Source organism: Durio zibethinus, chromosome 2, assembly GCF_047325235.1.
Source record: "Durio zibethinus cultivar Kanyao isolate XHJ-2024 chromosome 2, ASM4732523v1, whole genome shotgun sequence".
Classification (NCBI taxonomy): domain Eukaryota; kingdom Viridiplantae; phylum Streptophyta; class Magnoliopsida; order Malvales; family Malvaceae; genus Durio; species Durio zibethinus.
The window spans coordinates 914766-941784 of NC_143163.1; the positions used below are offsets into that span (position 1 = coordinate 914766).

Sequence of the window (27019 nt, forward strand, 5' to 3'; positions counted from 1 at the left end):
AATTTAGTTAGTAGTTGCTTGGTATATGATTAATTGAAATTTAAGCTGTTGCAATTAGATGCGACATATTATCTTACATGATATATATGCTACTCAGATTAAATTTAAATAAAAAGATAGGTATTATTACATGAATTTATCAATAGTTTAAATATTAAGTGTAGAAATAATTTTTTTTTATTTTGATATTTCTTTGCCTTGTGTTAGTGTTCTAATGAAATGTTTTTACCATATTTAAAAGAGGATAAATAATGATATGCATTAATTAAATGGTTGTTACAAATACATAATTAATCTAACAAACACTTTCCTTCTTTCTTGTGTTTGTAATTTGTAAAGTGTTAGAAATTAGAAAATAGAAATCAAGAATTAAGACGAGCATGTTGCCAATCTGGCAAAGTGAATTTGAGCCTTCTGAATCCAAGCTCAAAGGAATTACAATCTTGAATGACTGCAACTAGTAGCATAGCCACATATTGCAGCAATAGTTATTGTATCATTAATATACATACAAGCTCATAAACTTTTCCCTTATTTCATTTTTCAAAGTACAATATTTACTCCAGAATCCAGATTACTCAAAGTTTTGCTTAGATCATAGAACTGAGAATTTATTGAAACCTGATGAACATCCCCTGATTGCTAGGTTAATGTCTTTTGTGGGCTTGCTTACAAGGCTGGAAAAGACAAAGAATTTGTAAATCGCAGCAGCTCTGCCCTTATTGTTGTAATTCAGCTGGCGTTAACGGCTCGACAATTGCTTGATTAAGGGCAATATCGCCCCCATCTTGATCCAATGTCCTGCTTTCTCCACCCTCCTCATTTGGCTTCCCCATAAGTCTAGAACATAGTAGACCAAGAGAGAAAATCATAGGCCAAACAGATATTTTGATTGGGGAAGCATGATCTCGAAGGCAAAAAGAATAATTAATTGTTGAAATAATACATTGAGCAACAGCACAAACCAATCCAATGATTTCTATCAGTGTACCAAAAGGCCTGTTACTTGGAGGAGGTGGATGATAGAACCAAGGCATTCTTCCACTACTCCACATCCATGTAACTTTTTCCTTCCTACCTTTGTAGACAAACTCAACCAAGCAAACAAGCATTGATGTTAAGGATATTAACATCACAATGAGAACATAAGCAGGCTTTTTTTCTGATGACATCTGGTCGAAAACTGCTGAAGGAATCTCCATAAGAAAGTTCACCAAGGCAAGACGAGTCCCCAAATTATACTACAAGAAGAGAAACGAAAATAATTAGTTTATCTTGAAAGAGATAAATAGGTAGACTGTTATTGTTTCCATTAGATTTCAACCTTTGCTTGGAGAGTATATAAACAATGTCGCCTGCGGGGTGCTTGATCATGATGGTCGACTTCAATATCAGGCTGGTTGTGCTGAAATACAACAAGCTCATTGCCTGGATTTGCTACAGCTGCAGTAGCATTTGCAATTAGCATCTGTCGTTCCTCATCAGGTTGTTCACTTTCTACATTTCCATTATTCAGGGGTAGCTGTCGATTTATTCTTCTTACAATCACAAAACCCACTAAAATAACAAGAAAAAGAAAAATAACAAGAAGCAAAAAGAAAGAGTTCGTCATAGCTTTTTGTTCTTTGTCCACTTGAGTTGTCTCTGAAAAACCTCGTCCATAAACTGTGAGGGGCTTCATTTCTACGAGAGATTCCCTGCCTGCAACAGCAGCCGCCTTCAGAAAAAGAGATTCCTCTTCTGCAAGAGGAGCCGTCTTCAGAAAAAACTTTGAAAGCTTCATTAGAAATGCCATGCTGATGCCGTTGGAATTATGTTGGGAAGGCCAACCAAAACTAGGACTTCAATTCTAGCAAGATTTAACAGGAATTAATTTCCTAAAGAGAAATTCATCGTAGAAATTGATTGAAGCTTGCTCCAGAGAACTTTAAGAGGGAAGAAACGGTCGACTACTTCAACAACATACTGGATTAGCTTCTGTTGACCAGTTCTCTTGAATCAACGAATATTTCCACCTTCTGACACTAAAAAAAAGTATTATTACTTGAGAAAACCCGTAGCAGGAAATTTCCTTGGAAGTCTTATTTTATTTTGATCGTATTTTTTTTTCTCTTCCTTTCCACAGATAAGATCGTTAGGTTGTAGCATACTTCATTTTTTGCAATCAGGCAGTGACACCTGGCTATGTTTCCCTGTCACATATCCCATTTCCCATCATCTTCTCATATTAGTTTATGGATCACAACCCGCATGCCGATTGTGTTCTTATATTTTACTTGGCGTTTGCTATCAGTAGAAATTATTTTTTGTCCTAAAAGGGTGGTGGATGTTGTTGATTTCATTTCATATTCCCAAGCTTAGGCTTTAGACGTTTAAGATTTAAAATACTTGAATGAAGCAGGCGATAAAGACAAGAAACCGCATCTCTGTCTCTTTCCTTTGGCCGGGGCCAGAGCTCCTGCCCTGGATTCCGCAAAATATGTCGTCCTTTCACCGGAAGTCAATTATACTGACGTATCACAAAAGTCAGTCAGAACTAATACCACATGACCGAGCTTAATTTGTATTTATGTACTCATGGAATAATCAAACTAAAAAGTCCAAACCCCAATTAATGATTTCAAAGATTTTTTTTTTAATTATATATATTGTTAGAAAAAAAAATAATTTTGAGGCATAAAAAATATTAATTTAAAAGTAATTATGTTTATAAGATATAATAAAATTTTAAACTCCTCAAATCAAAATTAGTAAAACTGATTATGAAAAAATATCTATTTATAATAAACAAATAATTACAAATATTTATTCAAAAATTATGATAATTTGTATTGTCATATTTTTTTATTCAAATAGTCATACTAATTATATATTTCAAATAATTATAACATTTTATTATGTTATTAAACAAATATTTTTTTATTTAGAATAAAAAATAATTATTACATATTATTTTATCATATAAAAATTATTTTTATTCATACAAATTTTTTAAAATAAAAATAGTATTAATTTATTTATATTTTAAAAATTAATAAATAAAAAATTTTAAAAAATTAAATTTATTTACAAAAGAAATCTAAGTACCCAAAGTATTAATATTATAAATATTAATAAATAAAAAATTTTTAAAAATAAATTTATTTACTAAACAAACCCAACTACGTAAATACCCAATTTTTAACTTTTAAAATTTCTTTGGAAAAATTTTAAAAAGCCCAAATGATTCAACACTTAATTCCATTAATTATCTCATACAAATAGTCTCTTTTAAGAAATGTTAACAGCAGAGGCAACTTGCTTTCCGGAATCTAATAAACATCCTTTTTTAGTCCTTATGTTGTGCTGATAGAAAACACTGAAAGAGGATCCAGCACAACATTGGAAAAGATGCCATAACACCATTTGCAAAAACAAGAGAAAGTTTTGAACAGTTATTTTGCATTTCTGAATACTAAATAAACGTCTAAATCATCACCTTCTTTGCACTGAAAAATGAGAGAAGAATAAGGCTCAGAGACTACAAGTTGAACAGGAAGATCTGGAAACAACTGACAGATCAAATGCTGCAACTCTGTTCTGTGCATCCTGTAGCCAAAAAATTAGAAGTTGTAGCTAAACAAACATTTTTATATATTTTATCCACAAGTCAGACATATTAACAGAAGAAGAAAGAAAAAGGAACAAGCCCACATTCAGTCATATACCCATTACGTGAGAACTAACATAACACAGCCTGAACAGACCAGAGGCGCACCATTGATTGGGAAAATGAGGCAACAGGGGCACAAGGAAGCCAGACAAAGGTCGGTCCCAAAAGAACAGGGATAAAACTTAAAATCCTGTCCGTGATTGTCAGCATGCTGTTGGATTACACCCTCTCATGCATAATGCTAACACAAGAATTTGATTGGAACTTAGAAGCTAATTTCATGCACCAGTAATAAAATATTATTCACAATAATAAATAATAAAAGGTCAAAAGAGAAGGTGGTGAGAGCTGGTAATATAAAATTAGCATGTTTACTGAGCATCTGAGACCATTTATATATCATACAACAAGGGTGAAATTAAACGCTATATCTAATAAAAAACAATAAACGTTATCAATCCTTAGATAATCTATAAAATAATATTTATAGTCCATTTTCTACTACTCCAGAAGAGGGAAACTAGAAAAATATGGTGATCTTCTTGAGCACCAGACACCAACAAACAAAGTAAAAAAGTCTTACTTTACCATTTAAGACATTAACTTGAAGGAAAAGACATGGTTTTTATTTGTTATATTCAAATTCAGCATTAGTGTGTAAATAAGCACTTCTGTGTATCCACATTAGAGAATAACTGGCTAATCATGCATCCAAGTTTCTAGGATCTAGAAAGTGAACGTAGGAACTAAGTACTTTCCTCAAAAAGTTCTCTAAGATATTAGCTCAGGGCTCAGGGTGCTCCTTAGGCGTGGAACTAGTGAATGTGCCCTACGGCTTTCATGCAAATAATCTGATGCTAAGATATCGTCTGATAAACCTGTTCGGTAAATTAGACAACTCACAACGAAGATATCAAGTGAGTGAAGTGACAAATTTTTTAACAAGAATGGAAAAAAGGAACCAAAGTTTGCCTAAAGCAGGCAACTCCTTGAGTTTGCGGATTATATTGCCAGCCTTTTCCTGGCCTTTTTTCTCCCCATTTTCCTTAGCTTTTGAAGCTTCTAATCGTGTTGTATGGTATTCTTTTGCAATAACATCATAAAGCCTTTGTCCGGAGACGGATGATGACGTTCGGCTGGCTTCCGATGATGAAGAAGAAGAAGAGGACTTTGCTTCTGTGGCTTCTTTTTATAAACATTTTTCCCCTCAATTTTTGAAGGGGTTCCAGAGAAACACAGAGTGTGTTGAACTGGAAGACGGGAAAAGAAATTTATGTACGGTCAAAAGCAACGCTCCAGTAAACGCGTCAAATAGAGTTTTTACCGTTGGAGATATGCTTGAGCGTCAAGAATACGCGACGGTCGGAAAACCCTTTTTTTTTTTTTCTAAAGATAGGGATATATCTATAAAGATTCTTATGGATTATAAGTATGACTATAAGTATATGATTATAATTTGAATAATGAAGTCTCGTACGTTTTTTTAAGAGCATAATTTATTTACTTTTATCATAAATTAAAAATATAAGTAAAAATTATTGATTGTACGTATGAGGCATACAAATAATTTCCGTCTTATGAAATTTTTTATCTAAAAGTAATTTTGTCTCAATTTTATTGTAAAAATTTACATTCTAAATTAAAGTAGCATTTTAGGAGCGATTTTTTTTGAGTAAATTATATTATCTGTTACTTAATTATAATATTTTAAAATAATCATTAAACTGATAAATAATTTAATTTAATTATTAAAATTTAATTAAATAATTTTTTATTTAATCATTAGTCAATTTTTAATAGTATATTGACATGATAATAATACGTTAGTTATTAAGTATTACATAACATTGTCAATACTATGTTATCAATTCATTAGAAATTAATAATTAAATGATAAAAAAATATTTATTCAAAATTTTGTAATTAAATAAAAAAATTTAATAATTAAGTAATTATTTTAAAAATATACTCATAATTGAGTGATCATTGATATATACCCTTATTTATTTATGTGATTATTAATTAACAAATATATCTATAAATTTAAATAATAATAAAATAACAAGATATAAATTATTTTTTATTTATTAATATTACTTTATTTATATCTTCTATCATTTTAATTTTTTTATTAAATTCTATTTTATTTTATAAATTAAAAATTTAAGTAAAAATTATTGATTGTAAGTATCTAGCGGATTTCAATGTTATATAAAAAAATCTTATTTTATTAGTCAAGCTAGCTTCTCTGTCGTGACAATCGCCGACGTTAATCTAATTTTTGTCCACGAAACACACAATTGACCTCCATGAATGCCTACACTGGAATTAATTTTTGTCGTGAGTCTAAGACGTTTTCAAACAGATAACATTCTTTCTTTTGTGTTAAAACTTCAGTTTCGCGTTGTGTCATCGTATTCGAGTATGTGACACAAACAAAACGATGACCCTTGAAGCAAATCTGATTGACTAAATTCATCATTACAAGCAATTGCAAGCACCTAAAAGCAGGTCCTAGGAAAGCTCTGACGCTTTAAAGCATGGGTCAGGGCTGTCTCTTTGATATCCAATTCGTGTAAGATCACCCCCAGTGGTTAACCAGTCCACTTCCCGTACCGCCAAGGCTTAACCTTCAAACAACAGTCTCTGCTGACTTACATTTCTCTCATACCTTTTTACTTCTCTCTCTGTACTCTTTTGTAGTAAAAGCAAAGAAATCTCAAACCAACTCATTATCAAATATTCCGCCCTCGGCCCTCTCCCTTCTCCATATTCAATACGCAAAAACGCTCTTTCATTCGATCTCTAGCTAGCTACCATGGAAACCCAGGCACCAATTTCGTCTCCAAAGCCACCCAAAGATTATCGTTCCAACGTTGACACTTCTCGTCCCTTTCGGTCTGTCAAAGAAGCCGTCGCAATCTTTGGTGAGAGGCTTCTTGTTGGAGAGATATATACTCCAAAGCCTTACACTTACAGCCGTCCTACTAGCCAAGAGATTACTTGGTATTCACCAAGTCCCCAAAACCGTAAAGAAGGTGACTATCAGGGGAGTAACCAGCAAGGGGTTTTGGATATCTTAAAGAAGCTAGAGGCTGAGCTCAAGGAAACAAAGACAGAGTTGAAGTTGCTTAAGGAAAGAGAATCAGAAACAGAAGTTGCTTTGGCTTCGCTTAATGCTGAACTTCATAAGAATATGTCAAAGTTGGCAGAAGCAGAGGCGGCGGCAGCCAAAAGAGCAGCGACAACGCCGAGAACTGTGAGTATTGAGATGGGAAATGGAGAAGATATAGCGAGAGAGGAAGAGAGGAGGAGAGAGTTAATGAAAAGAATGGAGAATAACCCAACCTTGTCTCAGATATTGAGTATAGGTGAAAAGGAAGGGTATTTTGTAGGGAAAAGAGAAAGGAAGTTGATGAAAAAGAAACCTATTGTTCCTCTCGTGGGAGATTGGCTTTTCAAGAAAAAAGGGTCTCCTTATGCATCTCCTCAAATGTATTTTAATTAAGAAAAAAATGATCGATCTCTCATAAATGCATTTTATTTTAGTGAAGTGATCAAATTTCTGGGATTTCATGTGTAACACATGGAGAGGTGGTTTGTATTTATCCAATGTAACTAAAGAAATTCGTCATGTTTTCATGTTTAAATTTTCTGCTGTGCCAAAAATAACGAGCTACTACTATTAAGTGTTCTTTTTGTGAAATCAAGCAATCCACCTTTATTTTATACCATTACTATGTTTATTCCATGTTTATATACACATATACATACAATCAACGCAATTAAATAATCTTGACACATATACTATTTAAATCCGAAGGCCAAACACAAAAATCGATGATCCTGGTGAAAGTTGAATTGTTTTTGGGTTTTAAGGAATTATTTTGATCGTTGACTGGCCTGTTTCGGCTTCTATTTATGGGCATTTTGTCCTTTTTTTTCTGTAAACTTTGTTGGGCTTCTGCCTTTCTCACTTTGTTGGTTTCATTATTGGTATTGAATATTAATATAAACATATTGTGCACTGTGTATCATGACAGGTACTTGAAGAAATTAGGTTTAGCCCTACCTGGCTGGGGCAGCATGTGGATCTCTGGAATTAGTTGCCATTGAGGAGCCAATAGTAAAAGTTTGAATCACGGGTCCTGCAGCAGGGGACATGACTCTTAGAGTGGCTGTTACACAAAAACTGCGAGATAAAATTCCAGCCATTGGAGCAGTTCAACTTCTATGATTTCGATACAAGTTTCTATTCTTTGGTTGGATGCCAGTGTTAAATAGTAGTAATATTTTGATTATCCAATTCAATTACACGAATATAGGATGAAAGCCATTTTTGACTGAGTATTGGTAGCGGGCTAGAAAGTATAAACAAGATTCTGAGGATTTGTAAAAAGCTCCCAAAATGGGTTAATAGTCAGTTAAACCACGTAGAGAGGTGGGTTGAGTGGGCTCTATGGATATAAGTCTCGAGCAGCCCAAGTTTGTATGTTTTTGGATGAAGCTCGAGTCATTATTTTAGTCTTTCCATAAGCAAACCTAAAACTGTGGCCTGCGTACAAGTCTGAGTTTGAGGCCCGGCTAAGTGATTTTAACCTAGGCTCCATTTTATATTATAAAAGAAAAATGTCCAATGTTGAAAACTAAACTGCTTTGGAACACGATTTCCTGTACATTTTGCGTGGACAAATTGGATTCTTAACTATAATGCCGTTGATTTTTCATTGAGAAAAAATAGTCGGCAAAACATAACAGAAAAACAGAGATGCCCTTTCTAGAAGGCCTTTTTAATTATCCAGAAATGCTTCCCATCAAATTATCCAGAGTCTTGCTCATGTTCTAGAAGTTGATAATACATTGTCATTGTTGGACTAATCAATTAAGTGATACGAAAGACCAACCGGTGATGAAAATTTTGTTCCAATTCCACAGTCAATGTGGGTTTGGAGTGGGCACTAGCCACACGTGCAATGCATCCTAGTCTTTTTCGTATCCATTTCACCATTTCGACTCCACTAGTTTGATTTTTTGACCTCAATAGCACCTCCGACCCTAGCTAGCAAGCTACCGTTTTGTTTTTTTATGATCGATCACGATTTCTTCAGTCAAAGTTTCAAACAATTTATATAACAGCTAATTTTGTTTACGTGCCTCATCTTGAATCTTTGCTGCATAAATATGTTAGCTTAAATTCACTCTCACAAACAATAATTATTTGCCAAAACCCACTCTCAAAGGAATGAAGCTCTTCTCAAAGACCCTAACTGCAACCGATTGCCTCAAAAGGTTGTCCCTCCCAAAAGGGGCCCTAACCTCGTTACCTGATTTTCATGGAGGTCATGCCGTAGAATTGCTTGTCAGGTGTGAGACCATGGAGTACTGGCCACTTGTCTGCACCATTCGCAAGAGAGGTTATAAAAAACCTGTTATCTCCAAGGGCTGGAGAAAGTTTGTGCTTGGAAACAGGTTGAATGTTGGTGATGAACTTACACTTCACAAGGAAGACGATCGAGAATCAGTTTCGTTGCGTTATAGGGTTGAAGTTAAGAGAGCAAGCAGTCCATCTAGGGCTCTTTCCCAATCACCTTCACCTCCGGACCATCACGTTGACCAAATCACAAGCCCAAGAAGCTGCAAAAACGTTGATGTGAGCGATGGTATAGCTTCGGTCCATGGCACAGATGGTGACAACAGCCTTGTCAACCATGTTCTCGTCGATGTGATCGATGTAATGGATGTCACCGATCAAGACAATAGCAAAGTACGATCTAGTGAAGAACAAGAGAGAGAAGTGAGAGAATTCAAGTTGTTTGGCGCCATTAATTTTCGTGGTTCACTATTGGTTAGCAGTGGCACCAGCGAAACTTTTGATCATAAAGCATATCGTAATTCTCTCAAGCAGTTTGGCTTATCTGATGACGTTGCTGAACTCATCAATAGTAACGGCCAAGCTATTCTGATGATCAGGAACGGTTCTCAAAAGGATACAGCCGTAAAGCATTTCAATCTCGGTTTGACTATGGGTGGTGTAGTGGTCCATGTTGATGATCAAGCTACCAGTACCAGCAGCACATCATTTTACAAAACTGATCAAAGGCTGGGTTTTGAATTGGATACGATACCTGGTCAATCAACAGGACATAGGAGTGTTGTCAATTTAGATTTGACCTTGAGGCCACCAATATTAATTGTTTGATGGGATTATAATTTTTTTTTTAATGAAATATCATTGGCTTATAATTTCATCCATGTGAATGTGTAATTATGTTCTCTCCGATGATATCTTATATTTTAATGATTTTTTTCTTAAGAATTTTGTTGTTTATTAGTTATCGCGTGATGTAGGATTTTAGGGGCCTAAAGTTTTTGTTGCTTTTATTAATTTTCTGTTTTAGCATATCTATGGAGTTGATTAGTATTGCGTGTAATGGCTTAATTTGAAACTCTGTTTGATCATTTGTATATCAATTTGATGAGGAAGTAGTTAGCCGCCTTGGTGACCACCCGCTCGTGACCTTTGAATGTTTATGCTTATGCTTATCAATCATTCATTTCAATGGGGGGACCCAAATGTCACATAAAATTGTCGACATAAATTTCCATGGCCTCAGTCTCAATTTTCAACCGTCTTTGACGGGAATAGAGCCACCAATCTAGCTGACCCTTCCGGATCATCATTGCTTTCTTTAGCCTCTTCTTTTCTCTAGCTCTGTCCAAGTCATGGCCTCAACGCCAATACACTACAGTTTTACCTCGTCACGAACTTCATTATGAGCATCAAGGAATTCTTGGCCCAAGTTTTGGGCAAAAGAAGGCAAACAGAACCGATGAGAAGAGGCCAGCAAGGTGCTAATAAAATTTTTGTGCACAACTCCAATGCAAAGGGTGATTGTTGAAGCTTGGTTTTTGAGAGTAAAAGGGCGATTTGAAGAAAATGGAGAGAATAAACAAAATTATTTAAATGAAATCAGATACAGAATCCTTGACATCACTACTAACTAAGAACCCCTCGTCCGCGTGGAGGTAAAGTAACAACGAAAGTGGGAGTTCTTCAACCACGTAATTCAAATGAACTCTAAAATATATTTTCAAAGATACCGTCATGTCATGGAAATGTTTTTCATCAGTATTTAAACATGTTTCATTCCCAAAAGCATCTATATACAACTCAAACAACATATAACGAAGCATTTAGTTTAGAAATATGATAAATTTGTTTATAGTACAATAAGAAAAGCATTAAAAAACCAATAAAACATGTTCTATATATAGTTAAGGAACAAGAAGAAGAACATGATCAGATTTTCTATTATATTTTGTGTTGTTTTTTGTATTTTATGAGTAGTTATTTATTAATTTAAGTGCAACTATTGGTGTGGATCCCCCATTAGCAAGCATGCCAAGCCATGGTTTTCAAAGCCGACATTTTCCAAGTATTCAAACTATAGACTGGAAAATTTGGGTGATGAGTGGTGACTCGCGATGTATAATGGTCTTTTGGTATTTAACTAACGCGATCGCGCGATTAACGCATGAATAATCAATTAATTGAAGTTTTGCCTTTGCTTTTGGTTTGATGTCATTATACGGTCCTATATATACCGTACATATACATGTTTTATGAGAAGAATGTAAGAATATAATAATTTAGTTATAATTTCTTAAATAGATTAAAAATACTATTATCTTTCATGATTTTATTTATATTTATCAGAAACGCGTGCAATTTTATTGGAAAATTAATTAAAAAATAAAAAATAATTAACCAACTCAAGAAGTGAACAAAAAGTGGCATGCGACAATAAAATTAAGCGAACGTGCAAAATGCAAATTAACCCTAAACGTGCTCTATATATGTTGTATGAGCACGTGCTCCTCTTGGTCCGGAGATCGTGCAAAATGCAAAGCCTCTATTTGGTAACAGAGATATTTTATCACCACGTTATTAACCTATTACTGGGTTTTAATTGGTTATTTGGTCAAAGCAATATTAATTAATTTTGTGGTTATTATTAAATTATAAGTGCAGACCTTAGTATATGAATACTTATAATATTTTTTAATATTAATCAATTATTAAAAAAAGAAAAAAAAAGAGATGGAGATTTTAAATAGAAAATTAAACCGATGGGGCAAGTGATTGGCAACATACAAAAGATGCTCCGATATTGTTAGGTTAATTAACCACTCGTAATATAATGAATTTTCTATCAAAACTATATCTCAAATTTGTGGGAACTGAAAGAATTATACACCTAGAAATTAGTAAACTATAAGTGGGAACGAAGTAAAAATTTAATCAGAAAAAATAAAAGAGAAACTGTTGAAATTCAACCAATTAAACTGTACGACTAATTATTAAAGCTGATTACAAATATAATTATTGGTATATGATATGCGATGGGATCATAATGAAAACAAAAAGTAAATCATCCGAACCCAAAAGATATAAAGGCATACTATTATTAGTTTGGAAAAACCTTCAAACAAGCCCGATGAGAAAACTCTAGTGAAAAAGCAGCGGAAAATAAAACAAACAAGATTCAACGAAATGGGAGGTCAATACTTTTGACTCTGACCCTCGACCGTGGCAGCTAGTGATGGCAATGGGTCGGATCGGAACTGATTTTTTATTCGTCTCGAATCCGATTCGATTTTAAATATATAATATTCGAATTTATATCTGATCCGATAATTTTTTTTTTAATTTTTAATATTTGAACTCGATTCGATTTGATATTGTATAAAATTAAATCTGATCCGATTCGATCAGAAATTAATAAAATATTATTTTTAAATATAAATATAAAATTAAATATATAAAAATATATAAAATTAAATATAAAATTAAAAAAATAATTTATATATATATATATCGGGTTAAGTAAGGTCGGATTTGCCTAAAATCCGACCTGGACTCGAACCCGAAATTTTTTTATTTTATCTAATCTTACCTGACTTGATACCCAATTTAAAAAAAAAAAATTCCAACCTTAAAGAGTCAGATCGAATCAAAACTCAACGGTTTCGAGTGTTTTTGCCTTTCCTGTGACAGCCCGGGGGAAGCTCCCGTACTTCTGCTCTAGCACTCTACAGTACCTGTAACGGTTTTCTTATTGAGCCAACGGTGGTGCTTCCTGTCTTGCATCCACCATGGGCTGCGCCAAGTCAATTCCAAATTCACTACTCCCGTATATGGACTGGGTTGTCCAAACCCAAGTCCAAGCTAAGCCTTCCAGTACTATTCTTGTCATATGCTTTTCCTGCACCTTGACTTCTGGTGCCATTGGCCATTGCACCAGCCTCAGTGAGACCACCAAAGGACTTGATTTCTCTCTCTTCTTCTGTCATGTAGTATGAATGGATCTGTGGTTTACCCATGCCATTATCCATCTTAATGCCAAGGAACTTCGTTTCTGTCTCCTGTTCGGTCTTGTAGTGAGTCTTGCTAGTCCTTTTATGAAACACATTCATAATAAAATAATAAAATAGCTTAGATGCAGCTAAAAGTAATTTGGCGGATTTTTATATGACTGGTTCAGCACATTCTCTTACTAATTAATTATTGGTTTAGCACAATCCAAATCTTTCGAGGTTTGGACCTTATAAAATGTTTATAGATAAACGTTATATGCAAAAGCAAATAAGAATCTAGAAAGAAACTCTTTTTTTTCACCAACTCTTGGGTGATAGTTTTTTGGTCTAATGCCAGAAATAATTCTTAACAATTCTGAAATTTTAACTTTTTTTTTTCAATCTCATACGAATTATTTATAAATATTTTAATATTGACTGTAATGTTGCTTAATGTACATCGATGAACTATCTCTCTATCCTTTTTTCTTTTATTATTGTTAGCATTTATAATACAATGTCAGGTAATCTAAAGCCTGAGGTATCAATTCTTTCAATTCAGGGTGCTGCGAAACAACAGTGCGGCGTCCCCTTTTACTGGTTAACAATTGTTGAATGGCAGTCGCGACCCTGGCTTGTTCCATAGCCTCGCTATAATCAACATTCAAGGCAAGTTAGCATATAAGCACCAATCCATGCCGCTGCTGTGTCCTTTCACCATCTCTCAACAAGTTCACCAATGGCTGTACAGCGTTGAACTCAATCATCCTCTTTGAATGCTCTCTGTGAAGTTAATTATCTTTACAGACTAACTTTTTTAAAGCAACCAAAGCTTCTGTTGTCACTTGTTGGCGCTCATTCCCAAGCTATGACACCAAAACGCTAATTACTTGATGATTTTCTCTTTCAAAAAATATTCTGGCTAAGGAACCAATCGATTTGATGGCAAGAACTTGCAGTGTAGGGTCCTCTGATTCTTTAACCACCTTCAAGAGCAGCTCAACAATAGCCTTTGCACCGGGAGAGTTGGTCTTAAATGCTTTGCTCCTAAGATCAAGATTAGATTCAACTGCAGGAGTAATTTCCATTATAGTCATCAAGCAACACTGTAATTCAACAAGTTCCGCTTCCACCAAATTAACCAAGCAAGCATTAATCCTTCTATCTCCTTTATCATCCTACTAAAGTTGAGTGGAAATGTTTCACTCCTCAGCATTTTCGCTACCTCCCAAATCTTATTTTCCATGCAAGACCAGGCTGAATAATCGTTGCTGAGGATATGAAGGAGCGAGAGAAAGATTTCGTTACTGGCGGTAACAAGTGATAAGAAACCAGTCCATGTGGACTGTGCAAACGTTTAAAAGGAGATAGAGCTTGTCGAAACTTGTGGTTTTTGTGTCAGTGAAGAGTTGGCAAAAGGTGGTTTTGAGTTTTCACTTGCAGACTAAGGATAAGGCCTCCTGAAGAATGTTTGAGACCTCTGAGATAACCCAGTGAATTGGGATCAAGTATAGCAACATCGGGTTTAAAGTGATGAAACAGAGCAGCGTATCGAGCATTTGCATGACCTGATAAACTAGCTTCCCCATCTCCCTACAGTTTACTTTGAACGATTTCGCCTGATCAACCCCTTGATCGACTTGCTTTGCTAGCAATATCAGATTACGCAGATGGTTCTCGATTAGCTTCTTCTGCTTGGATTCCATAGTAGGTCACTCCCTAGTAATTAAACTCAACGATTCAATTTCAACCACCAAAGTGCTTTCTTTTCTCTAGTTTTGCTGTGTAGGGCACAGGGAGCTCAATAGTCTAGCGAGTTTTATAGAAGTAAAATACATAGAGGTTTTCAATTGAAAGCCCAATGATGAGCTCAATACGGTTAGCAGCAGAAGTTTCACAGCACAGACGGTTGGCACTTTCGTTTAATCTCACGATACAGCAAAGATTTTAGGATTAGTGTTTTAACAAACTTGATATATTTATTTCAATAAAAAACTTGATATACAAAACTTTTTTTTTTTTTTTTGCATGTCTTACTCAAAATTGGTTTCTTACGGTTTTTGTTTCTACATAATTTCATTACTGTGGATTTTTCTTTTACATATTTTATTTGACATTTATTCGTAGTTATTTAAACTTCCATTTCTCTTTTGGCCAAAAAAACAGAATTTCTCCATCCACCGGAGAAAACAGGCTCCTTTGCGGATAGTGCAGACAATTGGCCACACCCTTGTCCCGTACATATAGTCAATTTTCACGACATGGCTTCCATAGGGTAGGTGAGATTCACTAAATGTGTATGGAAATTCTTCTGACGCAAGTTGATTTTATACACACGAGATAAAAAAGCGACGCATGCAACTTGCGATGGTATAACAAATCAAAACAGAGGATAAAACTTGAATGTGGGACCCATAGCTCCTTGATGCCACGTGTTACTTCAGCTATTTCTCCCTACTGAAATGCCAGGTGCTCGTTCTCAGCAAAAAGATCAAGTGTGGGGGCTCATTCATAGGAGCAGTCACGTCAATAAAATAGTTTCTACAATTAATACGTGAAAATCCGTCATCACCAAGCAATGCTCCAGTTGGTGCCGCATTAATCATATCGCGCCACGTATTACTACCAATTGTTGTCTTATTAACGTTTGGAAGTCCAATTAATTGTCGAGGAATGTTAGCCGCAACCGTGTTGACAATTGAGTGACAATTTGAAGGTCTCGTCACTACGATTTTCAAGCTTAAAATCAGCAATAAAAAATTATTGGTTTTCCCACTTTTTCTAGAGTTATAATTTTGTTCTTCCGTTACCCAATAATAATTTTAGAAGAATTACTCATCAGCGTCAAACATCTGCAGTTTTTCATCAATATGTTTAACTTGTAGATTTTCTTTTGTTGCTAAGTTCGAATAAAAATTTTTATTGAATAATTAAGATTGAATATAGATTTTTTGTTGTTCCACTTAAATAATTGGCTGCTTAACTACATAAATTACTTGTTTGTGTTTGAAATACAATGAAATTCACTTAAAGATAAGAAACAGAAAAAAAAAAGAAAAAAGAAAGAACTTTTAGAAAAATTAGATCCCAAACGTCTCACTTGCAAACCGGAAACTATTTCAATACTCCAAAAAAACCGGTTAGACATGAAATTGAGAAAGAATCGTCAAAAGCATTATATCAAACAGCTGTTCTGCGGATTCCCACTAAAGTCATTATCATTAACGTTAACTAATAAAGTTATCCACAATATACCAACATATGTCATTTAACTCAAAAACAAAACAAAAAGTTTCACTTCCCTAATTAAAATGTAGAGAGATTAAGTTGAAGACATGTGAAAACCAAATGATTTTGTCAAGTTGACGCTTTAGATTAAACCAATTGCAATTACAGCGAATCTCTTCAGTCTAATGAAAAGAAGAAGCAAGGATTTTTTGAACATGGTTTAAAACCCTGCTACTGAGTTTCTTTGTTATCTCGATTAACAATAAGAGCAAAAAAATAAATTTCATCCAAAGCAAACTCGAAATTAGAATTGAAGCATGAAGACCAAGAGCCATTAGAAGAAAATGACATGTAATAGAGAAATAATGAATGGATGGGCCTTACAACATTCGATAACCGGTTTAAAGTTTTAAAATGGAAATGAGGTGGCTCTCTAAATTTACGACTGTTCAAAGGTGATTGAGCAAATTCACTGTTACTAGCATTTACCTTAATTCTTAATTTGTTTAAAATTTTGTATTTAGTACATTATTAGGATATAGATGTGAAATTTTAAAATTAATTTTTATAAAATATTATTATGTAATTTATTAATGGTATATAATATTTATATTGACAGTAAATATAAATTTTATAAAAAAATATTTATGTAAATTAAAACATAAATTAAAAAATCTTTAATAACAAATTAAAACATGAAATCAGAAATGTGAACCCTAAAATCTTAAGATTTCTCTCACTTTTTTTAATATTTAATTAGTACTTATAATGTCATGTCAGGTACTACTGTAAGGCCATGGCTACCAATTTATTCAACTCAGGATGCTATGAAACAGCCGTGCGGCTTCCTCTTTTAGTAGGTAACATATATTTATAAAAAAAATACATTGCCATAGTTTTCAAAGCCGACAATAAGAAAATTTTCAAACTAGCAGGTTGGAAAAATTAGGTGGTGACTCGAGAGGTGCTACGGTTTCTTGGGGGTTTGGAACATGATCGCGCGATTAATTAATTAAAGTGAATAAGTAATTAATACATTAATTAAAGGTCGTCTTCGGTTTTGGGTCGGTGTCAGGATATACATACATGCTGTACAAATTTTTACATAATTAATTAATAATAAATATATGAACTTTACTAATTATTGAATTGAATTAACTAAAACCTCAATTTTAACGTTGTTTTCGAATTGAAATTAGAACATATATACAACATATTATATTAATAAAAGGTAGTATTATTGTAACCAAGTAAATTTTGGTTTCTTACTTCTCAACAACTGGTATTTGTGTTAGATTTGATCATTTGTGTATATTTGTTATGTTAAATATTAAAATTTGCATATTTTTATCGTATTTTTGATGAAAATTATGTGTCATAATTCGTGTCGATGTAAAAATATAAAATAATTTTTTTATTTTGTTAAACTTATATATAGTTATTGTTATAATTTTAAGTCGTATCACTTTCGTTTTTTATTTTCGTATCGTATATATATCGTATTACTAAGTTATGTTTTAAATTGATAGGTTTAATTTTAATAAATTATGATTTGTATTATTAAGTAGTAAATTAAAAAAAAAAAAAACATAACAAAGTATACATAACTTTTAATCTTTTTAAAGTAATAGTTTAAAACAACATACCAGCTCATATAAACAAGCAATTATATATTATTTTTTCAACAAATCCATTCTAATTTCATATGCCTTGTGCTTATGGAAGAATTACTAGTAACACAATAAAAATTGGTAATATAAATACTATTTTGACCAATCCGTTTTAAAAGATAAAACATTTAATCAATTATATAGAATTACACTTTTGTTAAAGTTGTCAAGATATTAACAAGCGGTGCATGCTGTCTCTAGCAACAAAATTTTAAAAAAATAAAAAAAATAATAATAATAAAACACTTTAAACAGGAAAACCTGTAAGCCAACCACACTGCCAGGTGATATTGGCAACATACATAAGACGCTCCAATATTATTGGATTAGCCACTTGTATTGTTGACAAATCAGATGAATTTTCTATTAAAACTATCTCAAATTTCTGGGAATTGAAAGAATTATACACCCAGAAGTTAGGAAAATCAAATTGGAAAATAAGCAAAATAGAACTGAACATCAACAAGAGATTTAAAAAAGCTCAGCGCCTAGTTAATTTATTCATGAAACAACAACAATATAATTACTATTTACTAAAATAAGCTCATATTTTGTCCTCACCCTTTCTTAATAATGAGAACCAATTTGAAAAAAGCAAGTTGACTGCTAGAACTACTGCTTTTAGAAGCAAGATCGTAGACTGATATTTTATTCAAAAAATCAAAATTGTGGCGTCATAAGAAAAAATAAATAAATAAAATCGAATAGGGTCGGGAAAAATACAGGAGAACTTTTAAGCTTCAACCATTCATCGAGTAATTAGTAAGGTTAGTTGATGATACTGCGTTAGTAATTTAAGAAGATAAACTTAAGGGGGTGAAGAGAGGTGGGTACATCAGGCTTTGAAGCAAAGAAGATGAAAAACCAGAATATAGTGTTTTTTTTACCAGGAATATATAGTGTTTTTAATCATTTAGATTTATGGTTTAGGTATTTCCCGGTGAAAACACCAACTTCTGTATGAAACCAAGAATTAAAAGCAAAATAAACTAAAAAATGATTTTCAGCAACGCTAAAAAAAAAAGACTTCTGACAAAGAATTCACTGACTGGTATATGAGATAGCCAGATACTCAGCTCCGTATCTTGTTAAAAAGGTTGAATTTTTGCGGCCGACGAACTGGCATTACAGTTGGATCCGATCAATCCATCGGATCCATCTGAGGATAAAGGAGGAGGCAGAAAAGCAGGTCAACGAGGTGGACGAAGACTTGCATGAGCAAGAAAACAAACCAAGTCCTTTGTGGGGCTTTCCTGGCACTAATCAACTCGAAAATTGTAATCAAAGCACCTACTCTAATGCATGGTTCTGATTTCATCTCCAAAAATCTCTGACAAAAAAAAATAATAATAACGAAAATCTAGACCCTTAAATAACAAATATAATAATTATTGGTATATGTTATGCGTTAGGATCATAATGAAAACAAAAAATAAAGCATCCGAACCCAAAAGATATAAAGGCATACTATTATTAATTAGGACTATTATAATATTACTACTACAGTATTCTTCACAATCCAACGTACCAAAAACCTTCAAGCCAGCACGATAAGAAAACTCTAGTGAAAAGGCAGCGGAAAATAAAATAAACAAGATGGAATGAAATGGGACCCTAAAACAAGAGCTTATTCAGCAGAGTCCAATTCTTTTTACTCTGACCCTCGACCGTGAAAGCCTTGGAGGAAGCTCCGATACTGCTGTTCTAGCACTCTTCGCTACCTATAGCGGTTTTCTCAGTGAGCCAATAGTGGTGCTTCCTGTCCTCCATCCACCATGGGCAGCGCCAAAGTCAAATCTAAATTCACTACTCCCGTATATGGAGTGGTTTGTCCAAAACCCAAGTCCAAATTAAGCCCTTCAGTACTATTCTTGTAATATGCTTTTCCAGCACCTCGACTTATGGTGCCAGAGGCCATTGCACCACCCTTAGTGAGATCACCAAAGAACTTGATTTCTCTTTCTTCTTTGGTCATATAGTTTGAATGGATCGGTGTAATGCCGAGGAACTTCGTTTCAGTCTCCTGTTCGGTCTTGTAGTGAGCCTTGCTAGTCTCTTTATCACTCCAATTAGTACCAAATATCATGCAGGGTGGTTTGGAAATAACATGATCAACGAAATCGTCAGCTGCAACATGGGCAAGCTCCATGATAGCTTTCTCCTCTTTTATTGGTGCATCAACCTTAGGCAGTTGTTTTTGCTCGTGTTCAAAGTGGAGAACTTTTCTTGTGCCAGTGGTTTCATCAACCCCATCATGATTCAGAGAGAGGGCAAGAGGAGGAAGAACCACAGATGGCCTGGTGGCTGGCTTCTCCACTTCAACCCTATAGTGAGAAGAGCCATCTTCCACTTGCACTTTGTAAAGCGCGAGTTTATCACCAACATTAAAGTTGTTGCAAAAAATAAAATTTCTCCATCCACCGGAGAAAACAGGTTTCTTGAACCCCTTTTTGCGGATAGAACAGACAACTGGCCACACCCTTGTCCCATACATAAGGTTAATTTTCACCGCATGGCTTCCATTGAAAGCAGGCAAGTGAGGCAGGATTTTTACCGGGATCGCCAACCTTTTTTTGGTGTCAGTATCAGTTAGTGACTTTGAGAACATCTTGATTGCTTTAGGCATCGTTGTTGGTGGGTACGTAAAAGCTGTCTGAAAGTTTTAGTGCTAGTCCTAGGATAGATGAGATTGTGCACGGAAATCCTTTTGTAATCAGCTAATATATACACCAGAGGAAAGAGATGCATGGAGTTGAAAATGCACGTTCACTGACCTCTCTGCTGGACCCCTTTTTTTTACCTTGCCTTCTGTCTTCTTCTCGAAGTATATAAAAAAATAAAGATTGATTTTGTTAACCAATGCTTTCAAAGATATTTGTTTTCAATACATTAAAAATATCAATTATCATATTTAATACAAAATATGATTATAAATAATTGATAATTAATCTTTAAAAGCATCCTAATTACACTAAGAATACTCATTAACAAAGTTCAATAAATAAAGTATATATCAGACCAAAATAATTAAACAAATAGTATATTATATATATTTACATTACCAGGTTTTACCTTGAGCAAAATAAAGTCATGTTCTTCTTAGTAAAAAGCGATGCAAGAGTTACACTTTATGTTAAGAGAAAAATTTAGACGAAATTGGTAAAATTTTATTTATTAAAAATGATTCAATAAAAAATAAAATAAAAAATTTAAATAAAAAGGTTAAAAAGTTTTGTTATATAAATTAAATGTGTCAAATTTAAAAATAATTTAGTAAAATTTTTCCTAATTATTTTTACTAATTTTTTTACTATTAAATAAATATTAATAAAATTAAAATTATAAATAATTTTTTAAATATTATTAACCTTTTAATTAAATTCAATCAATAAATCCATTAAATTTTTTAATAAAAAATTTCACAAAATTTACTTCGTTTAAATCACCCTTACGCAAGAATGATTAGGGATAGACGTCAATTAGCTAAAAGTTTGGAATGGGATAGTTTTGATCTAAAATAAAATTGGCAGCAACTATTTATAGTCACTTCAATAAGTCATTTTCTTCACAGCAATGGCATCCACTGGTGTATCCTCGGTCCAATGGTGAAAGTTGAATCCCTCAAACCAAAGAGTCGCAATTTCTTCCTAAAATTTTGCATACTTGTCAATTGATATTGCGAGACAAAATGTATATTAATTTCAAATTACGCCAGCTTGTTGTCATGGTGACGAAACATAAATGTGAATCCTTTGTTTGAACAAAGTGGAAAATACAAATTTGGAAATTTCAAAGAGTTAAATCTGTAAAACCATTTTCAGATAATTCGTTGTCTCGCAAACGCCATGTGCGAGACGGAAACTATGAAAAGCATCGTTACGTCAATAAATTATTAAAGGATTTAATTTCTCATATGCTCTGTGTGTAAAGGTTAGGTGGTCCTAAAACAAGTATTGTTTATTTACTTTCTATACGTTCTTTTATTTGTTTCTCTATTAATTAAGTAACTACTCATTTGAGAATTGGAACAAGTGTCGAAGCATCAAAGCCAACACTCTTGATCCTATTCATAAGATCTATCCATATATGGCGTCTGATTGATTAGTACAAATTAAGGTTGCTTCCACTAATGAGGCATTAACGATGACTCTCACTAGCTTTGTAATGTTTTCCTATTAACAGTATTTTAAATTTTAATTTCCAAAAAAATAAAAAAAAAAGTCGAGAATTTACTCAGCATATTTTATATTATGTATATTTACCTTGTTTAGATCAGAATCTTGATCTCTATTTGATCTTTACATGGATTTGATCTTCTTTTATAGCAATTTAAAAAATGAATATTAAAAAAATATACTAAAATTGATATAACTTATCAATCCTTCAAAATGAACCTATTGCTCCAACAAGAGAGTGAAGAGACCATAATTAGTATACACTAAAACCCTACTATTATATTTCGACCAACTTCTTTGGTTTTATTTTGGTACAAATGATTTTTTTAATTGTAAGTATAAATTACAATTATAATAGTAGGCGGATCCTCTTTTATAATCTCCAAAATTTTTGAAAATTTTGTTATAGATATATTATTTTCTTAATAATTTTAATTTTTTAATAAAAAGTTAGTTAGGCCCTCACAAACTTAAATTTATTGTATTCATATATATTATTATTTATTTTGAGAAAAATTATTATAAAATAAATTTGATATATTTTGAGAAAAAATTATTAATTGAATTACTTCAACTCTTTTAAAATTAAAGATCAAGATCTGTCACTGTTTATAATAAAATATTAGATACATATAAAATTATCACAGTGAATAATCAAATAAACAAATAAACTAATAAGCTAAAATATAATTAGTTAAATCCAACATAAAAATAAACCAAACTCTTACAAAATGAAAGTTGATTATAAGATTTCAAAGTTCTAAAACCTCTTTCTTACCACTTTACAAATGATATTGGACTCCACATATGAGAAGTAACCCTTTTATGTTCTTTTATATAAATGCCACTTCCGTTTATATATGAATTTAAACTCAAAAATTTTATGATAAAATTTTAAGCACGCTTTAATCATTGACATATATTCCCAAAGTGAAAAAATTATTTTTAATTTATAGGAATGAATTTATATGTCCTATTTATAGCCTTAAAATTTACATTAATAATTTAAATATATAAACTTTAAAAAACATAATTTTAAGTAATAAATAAAATTATTCTATCCAAATACTTACCCTGTCAAATAAAAGATAAAATCTTATTAATATTATCATTTTATCCTATAGTAACATAAATTTATGCACCAAATAAACATTAAAAAATTGGCTTATGACACCTTGGTGGCGAATGGTTATTAGGTGTTGCTGACTAACTAGATTAATGAGACAAAAAAAAAAAAAGTTGATCTACAAGTTAATTAATAAGATATAGTGAGCTAATCAAGCATTTGTCAAACAGCAGGAGCTTTGAAATGAGTTTTGAAATGAAATTGATGTTAGACAAAAAAGTTCCGATTCAATCATATCAATGGAAGCATTATTGAACAATCAATTAATTACATAAGAGATAATAATAAAACATGGTTCAGTCTATAGACTTACGTTTATAGATAAGAAACAAGATCTATTAGTTGTCATAATATATACATCCGAAAATCTGTAGCTAGACTTAACAAATTAAGAAGTCGCCATCAATTTTTTTTAACTAGATGTGATTGACTACCTAATGAATCTATCCCTTTAAGGAGTTTCTAAGCTTAACGAAGGGTCCCTAAAAAAACAGGTTCGGATCTACTAACTAAAATAGGGTTCAAGAATTTGGTTACATGTGAGAAAAGTTATAGCACCCCCATATGCATATCCAAAGGATGGTACAATTTTATTTTAAATTTATCATAAGATCTTGATTCTAATGGTCTTAAATTTTATGTTAAATATTAGAAATAAATTTTAAAATTCTCTATCAATCTAGTAAAAGTTTTAAAAATATTTTCTCACCTCAAGAGTATTCAAGGATCTCATTTATTTTTTTGAAAAGGCTCTATCATCGGAAAGATTGTTTTTATTGGTTTTTATCAAAAATATATCTAATTATTTCACCATTTGGGCCAAATTAAAAATATTTTCTCTTTTGCAATTTTTAAAATTTTCACCATTTGGGCCTATTTAGAATTTTTTTTAATTTTTTGTTGGATTTTTAAATTTTTCACCATTTGGATCAATTTAGAAATATTTTTTTTTTGTTTTTGGAAAGAAAATAATATGATAATTATTTTTTATTGAAATTTCATTTAAATTCTTCCACCATTTGGAATAGATTTAAAGAAATTTCTCACCTAGAGATTTTTCAGAAATTTGTCATTTAAAATTTCTAAGAATCTCATCATTGGATAATTATCACATGCTTTCAACCAAAATTTTATTTAGAAAAGAATACAATTCTTATTGAAATTTCATCTAAATTATTCCACAATTTGAGACAAATTTAGAGAAAATTTCTCACTTAGAGATTTCTTAGAAATTTACCATTTAAAATTTCTAAAAATCTCATCCTTAGGTAATTTGTATTTAATTCCAAAAATTTTTATTAATTTTTATTTTTTATATTTTTGTTTGAAAATAATATTAATTATTGTTATTGAAATTTTATCTAAATTATTCCACAATTTAGGACAAATTTAAATAAAATTTTTCACCTAAGATTTTTATAAAAATTTACAATTTGAAATTTCTACAAATTTCATCATTGGATAATTATTATTTATCCTTAAAAAACTTTTTTATTTTTTTATTTTTTTAATTTAATCATGCAAAAAATACTCGTAAAAAAAAAACACATAAATAAAGAATACCAAAAATTGAAACGTCTCGGCTCGACTCCAAGCACAGAAAGTAGCTTGGGGACATGGCTTGGAGACTTGAGGTAACTTGACTCGGTTAAAGGAATTGGTTGGAATACGAGTCAACAGAAGTGGGTTGGTGCTCGAGTCGGTGCTCGGGTCGGGTCACCCATTGGTAAAATGCACAAATCCTAAGGGATTATTAAGGCCAAAATGATGTCATTTTCCAATAGTATAAAAGGTAAAAGTTTTTATTTTTTTTAGATTTTTCCCTTCCTTTTCTCTCTTTTTCTCTCTCTAAAAACCCAAGATTCAGATTGAATGTTCCAACGAAAACTGAAAAAAGTCATTGAAAATTGGAAAATATCACCGAAAAATGCAAGTTTCTCCAAAAAATTCATCTGAAATTTTTCCAAAAAAATTTTAGAAAAAAAATGCCAAAAAATTTGAAAAAAATTTCTAAAAATTCTAGGATTGCTGTTAGCTCTTCTAAACATTTTTTTTTTACTTCTGCCTTTTGTTTTTTGCTCTGTGTGTGTCTTCTTTACTTCTAATCAATGGGTATTTATAGGGATCAATAAAAAAGTTTCTGACCAATCTAAATTCCTTATTTGATTAGATTTTTGGATTATCAGATTAATCGTTAAACTTATCATATACAGGTTAAATCCAAATCCACCTATGACTCTGCCAACCTTATTCACAACAAGATTTATTTTTTATTAATTTTAATCATTTTTATCTTCATCATTTTCTCTTAATAACAAAAAAAAATTAAACAAAAAAAGATAAAATCTAAAATAAATAACATAATAAATAAATAATTAATTAATTAAACCAAATCCTTGGGCTTAACTGACCTCATTGGACTATGCCTAATTGATTCGAGCCTGGACCAAATTGGGTGTCTACAGTTGTCCCTCTTTGCGTATTTTCTGTGCAACAAAAATTACGCAAAGACGTAGACACCCTGCTTATGACTATGCCAACACATTCACTCTTTTTTTTTTTAATCAGACACCCAAATTTGCTAAATCACACGAAACTCTTCTAAGCAGAGATTCACAATTTTTAGAGAATAAACAAAACTCCTATAAACAAAGGCTAAACAACTTTTGAAAATAAACAAAGCTCCTCTAAATAGAGGCACAACGACTTTTGAAAAATAAACAAGGCTCCTCTAATTAGAAAAAAATAAGCAAGGCTTCTCTAATCAGAGGCTCAACGACTTTGAAAAAAAAAATAAGGCTCCTCTAATCAGAGGTTCAACAACTTTGAAAAAAAATAAACAAGGCTTCTTTAATCAGAGGCTCAACGATTTTGAAAAAATAAACAAGGCTCATCGACAATCATGTCTAGATGAGTCATAGATTGTGTTTGAAAAAATTTTAGGAGATTATACCCTGAGGTCTTACAAATCATTCCTAAAATATCCTTTTCTAAGGATTAGAATCTTACCTCATAAGCTTTTTCTCAAATGAGAATTTGAAACTCTTACATCAAAAAGTCTTCACATATGTCTTCTTCATGTGGGATCCTGAAATATCCTTGCTTTCTATATTTACACACTAGATCTTCTCACATGCAGCACATGCTATAAGCTAGACATTTAGAAATGCAATACATGCTATGCGAATGCTGGTTAATTAATTCTTATTCAATTGTGGTACTCAAGTTTTTCAAGCTTTTTTCTTAGGCTCCAAACCCTTCAATCCTTAGGTACTAAGACCAAATCAATCTCTCTTTTAACCCTTATCTTCTCATTTGAAGGAAATCTTTTTTTCAAATTCAATGTCCTTATCAGGAACTGAATATTTCATATTTGCTTTTATCACTCTTAACATTTCTAATGTAATGTAGAAATCTTTCGTGTTATTATTCATTTATCAATCATTATTTCAATCTTAAAAAGTAAGAATGCATTCACACATTTCTTCCATTGTATGGTTTTAATGAGGAAAAAATAGGAATGGTTAGAAATAATCAACAAAAGAAGAAACACAAAGTATGAAATAGAATATCTTTTATTAGCAAAATGATGACAAACTTTGGCCAATAGGAAAAAAAAATTACAATGATGGGTATGGAGAGACAATGCCAAAGATAAACAATCAGACAATCATGATAACATATATTGAAGTCTTTTTTGAAAACTCAACCATCCAATACACTTAACAACTTAGAGCTCATCAAAACATGCTAGCCCCTATGCTGGTGAATTTTTAAATTTGATGTTGTAACCTTCTTATTTAAATTATTT

General features: G+C 32.2%; 2 protein-coding genes across 3 annotated transcripts; one reads left to right on the forward strand and one right to left on the reverse strand.

Moving 5' to 3' along the window:
* Positions 1–20: 20 nt before the first annotated feature.
* On the reverse strand, positions 21–2401 carry LOC111308167 (uncharacterized). 2 transcript variants are annotated; one of them, XM_089744363.1, is made up of 3 exons: positions 1325–2401; positions 966–1241; positions 21–840 (listed from the first exon to the last, which is right to left on the reverse strand). In XM_089744363.1, exons 1-3 carry the CDS (start codon positions 1793–1795, stop codon positions 820–822), a joined length of 768 nt encoding a protein of 255 aa, XP_089600489.1. In that variant the 5' UTR covers positions 1796–2401; the 3' UTR covers positions 21–819. The 2 variants fall into 2 exon arrangements, with proteins under 2 accessions (XP_089600489.1, XP_022762217.2); XM_022906482.2 differs by having other exon boundaries at positions 21–1241.
* A 3942-nt stretch (positions 2402–6343) lies between these two features.
* Positions 6344–7365, forward strand: LOC111308168 (uncharacterized). Its single transcript, XM_022906483.2, has one exon. The coding sequence runs from the start codon at positions 6471–6473 to the stop codon at positions 7158–7160; it is 690 nt and encodes a 229-aa protein (XP_022762218.1). The 5' UTR covers positions 6344–6470; the 3' UTR covers positions 7161–7365.
* The last annotated feature ends 19654 nt before the right edge of the window (positions 7366–27019 follow it).